At 34.6% G+C, this 3,660-nt stretch overlaps 1 protein-coding gene across 1 annotated transcript; it reads right to left on the bottom strand.

Moving 5' to 3' along the window:
- Positions 1-1,276: 1,276 nt before the first annotated feature.
- Positions 1,277-3,240, bottom strand: LOC138055004 (uncharacterized). Its single transcript, XM_068901183.1, has 2 exons — positions 2,973-3,240; positions 1,277-2,763 (listed from the first exon to the last, which is right to left on the bottom strand). Exons 1-2 carry the CDS (start codon positions 3,238-3,240, stop codon positions 1,277-1,279), a joined length of 1,755 nt encoding a protein of 584 aa, XP_068757284.1.
- Between the last annotated feature and the right edge of the window lie 420 nt (positions 3,241-3,660).

Here is a 3,660-nt window from a genome sequence, read left to right as displayed (position 1 = left end):
TCCCCCAGGAACATTAGTAATCACGAGACGGTCGTATGACCTGTGTTTTTGCTTTGTAGTTCAGTCTTACCTTAAAAATGGCTGAGAGTGAAACTGGTTTAACTGATTTGATGGATGAAATGGATTTAGGAGATGTTTATGACACTGGCTACGAAAGGGATGTTGACGCAGAGGTAATAGATGGGTTCTATCGCCAAAACGTAGCCTTTATGAATGAGAAAGTGCAATTGTTTGCTGATTACTGGATGAAGTTATATTCGAATTGCTGTCTACAACGAGACTATGCTGTGGAACTTATTAATGATGGAAAAGCCGATGAGGCTAAAGCTGCACTTAAAGATTGGCCTGATTCAATAGGTTCACCTAATAATCCGCAACTATTTGTTGAAGAACCTCCAGAAAAAAAGCGAAAGAAGCAATCAAAGTATTCGATTGAATGTGATGGTATGATGCTTATCAAGGAAATGGAAGACAATTTTATTAGAGGAGAGCGTGTTCTTTTCGACATCCCAAATATACTACCTGAGGGTGATGTGAGTTTAGCCGAATATGAAACTTGTATTAAGCAGTGTGAGAACTGTTTTAAGACCATTGAGAACTATGTCATTCAAAATGCTTTTGTATATGGTGCATGGCTGAGTAAAGCATTTGATAAGTTTCAAAACGACAAGAGATGTGGTCTTATTTCTGGAAATTTTGATGGCTGGATTAACCAACGATTTAAAGTAAAACCAAGACGGGCGCGACAACTGCGGAAATTTTACAAACTTTTTTCACCATATAAAAAAGTATTACGTTGTAAGTTGCCATTTATATGGTTTGATAAGAATGGGTTGTCTGTTGTTGAATATTTTGAAAGTCACCCAGCTGTAGCAATGCCTTGGAAGCATGAACTAGATTGTGCTTGCGGTGCTTGTATGTAGAGCGGCACTGCTGTGCCGTGACGTCAGCAGCCATTCTACAATTTCATGCTTGCGGTACTTGTATGTAGACCGGCACTGCTGTGCCGTGACGTCAGCAGCCAACCTTTTAGATTTTATAGTGACCGTATGCATAACTTGTCACACCATTATTGTGAATGTACCGCTTGTCATCGAAGCAAGATAATGACACTTTATTCAACTCATAGCTTCCAAGTTGATGTAAGTTGCTTCTAATGGTCTTCATGTTATGATACATTTGTTCGTTATTAAACAGTACGTTTTTATAATTTTCATGAGTGATGTTATTTTTGATGATATTCTTCTTGATTCCCTTTGCAGTTTTTCCGCCTTTGTCATTGTCTTTCATGTATGAATACATTTTGGATCTTAATCCAACGAATTCGGTTATCCGGTATACCTACTGCCTCATCTTTGAATTTACCGATTACTTTTTTATTTGTCTTGTCGAAATATTGTGAATCTTGCGAATAATCATTGTTATCGAATTTGTCTTTATTATTCCAAAAGTCTTGATACGCATCATTAGTTTCAATTTCATAAGTTAAGCTGTCTGTGTCTGTGAATAATAATTTTGCTTTACTGTCGTATTTTTGTTTGATATAATTATAATGAAAATCATACATTAACTTCTTGCTTAGTTCTAAGATACACATACCCACATATGCCGGTCTGTTTAAGGTTAGTGTTTCTTTGATCTTATGAACAGCTACTAAATTTTCATTAAAGATCTTGCTGCTAACATATGTTGGTTTAGCAGCCATTTTTAATAGTTTGTTTTCATCAGTCACTAATCTGACATCTACTCTTTTTCTAATGTTTTCCATTGTTTTACCAAAGACGCTGTTGTTCATTAGTTTGAAGAAATCTTTCTCCAAAGCATTTTTAGCATTAGTTCTTTTCTCAGTATTAAAGTCAATATATTGCTTCAACCATGCGGACTGATTGAACTCTAGTACTCGATGGACTTTAGTTATTTTCAAACCAAGATCAGTGTACAATTGTAGGTTTCTGTAATGAAGAACGTACTTTTCTTTATTGCTTAATGTTGGTATTAATTTATGAACTAAACCAGTTGATACATTAAATTTATCGGCTATTTCTTGACAATAATTAGAAAGCATATCTTTGTTGACTTTTATTTTTTCAGGTCCCAGAGGGTAGTCATTATGCAAATCATGTAGTTCTTCTGGATATGCTAGGTCGACTTCTAGTATTAAACCTTTATTGCTATCTTCTGTGTACTTGGCTAAGTCTATCTTATCAATATGGTTTTTAGTCATCCATTTGAAACCGCCAGTTGGTAAATATTGACTCATTGCCCAACCATAGAGATTGTTAGCATCTAGATACATGGTATATTTTGAGGGCGCCTTTTCATCATATGTTTTCATGTATTTATTATTCGACTTTCCGTATCGGTTGGCTATGTAACTAATACCTCCACGCATGCCTTTTTCAATGAACTGAAACATGTCAATATTAGTCATAAGCTCTAATTTAATGTCAGTCATCTTTAACATAGCATCCCATGAAAGCCCTGGAGACGTGAAATAATGACAGGGGTATAGTTTGTAGTATTGCAGACAGGTCTTTCGAAAGTTTTCAAAGACATCTGCTAACAGAAGTATGTCGGATTTAAGATATAAGTCATGGTACTCACCCATATTTTTCAGATCAAAAGTGTTCCATACATTTTGAGCATGTTTGTATTGATCATCTGTTATATCCTCATAATTTAATATACTGTAAAATTCTTCTTTTGGTGGTAGCTTTTCATTGAATTTATCAAAGCTATCAATGAAGTCGTATGGATATACTCCTTTTGAGACATTAAATCAAGCTCTTTACCTTTGAATTTTTGAGAAGTATACATTAATGCTTCTTTTGGTAGGTTGCTCACTAGTTTATCAAGACTTGAGCTCATAAATTGAAAACTATCAATAAAGGTCAGATGATTACCAAGCATGAAAGCCATATACTTTTCCATGTTGTTTGGTATGGCATTGATATTCATTTGACACTTTTCACCTTTCTTATTTGTATATTTATGCTCTTTGACTATTTCACCAATCTCTTGCATTATAAAATGACTGTCATACCCACGGAGATTGTGAAATATAACTGGTATTTTCTCAGTCAATCTGAAATTTAGGTTACAATCTTGATGTGCGGATCCTCTGTACTGACCAGTCACATGGCAGTGATCTCTTACTCTTACATCAGTTTTATTGTATTCTTTCTCACATATGTGGCATTTATCAGCTTTTTGAAATTCTTTTTCATTATCTTTCGTCATTCTTAATGGTTTGTTGAATTCTTTTTTCATAACCTTCTTACAATATTTAACTTCCTCTAGCATAGCTTCCATAAATTTGTGGACGGCTTTTTCACCTCTGTAAATTTGTACTGGTTTCGTGTATTTATCATCATAACAACAAACAACCTTGTATCCATAACCACAGTCTGTATGCTTCTGATAAGCTTCAGTAAATGATTTATCATTGTTGGGTTGACATCCATGTATCCATATATTACAAATGGAACTGGTAGTTGTTTATGGAAATTATTGAATTTTAGTATGTTGTCGTCTTTTGTTGGCATTTTGATCGCTTGTGTGCCATTCACTTGGATACAGTTTTCTTTATGATCAGTTAATACTCTTTCAGAACTGAAACACTGAAGACAATGCATGCAAAAATGTTTCCTCTCTTTGTGC

This window comes from Montipora capricornis, chromosome 1 (genome assembly GCF_036669925.1).
Source record: "Montipora capricornis isolate CH-2021 chromosome 1, ASM3666992v2, whole genome shotgun sequence".
NCBI classification, from domain to species: domain Eukaryota; kingdom Metazoa; phylum Cnidaria; class Anthozoa; order Scleractinia; family Acroporidae; genus Montipora; species Montipora capricornis.
Note: the sequence above shows the minus strand (reverse complement) of the source record. Positions and strands in the feature narration are given on the sequence as shown.

Excerpts from the sequence above, each read along its gene's own strand:
- LOC138055004 (XM_068901183.1), bottom strand. The coding sequence starts at position 3,240 with ATGACGAAAGATAATGAAAAAGAATTTCAAAAAGCTGATAAATGCCAC. Across the intron at positions 2,764-2,972 it reads TAAATATACAAATAAGAAAG|GAGTATATCCATACGACTTC; the intron begins GTGAAAAGTGTC and ends ATGTCTCAAAAG.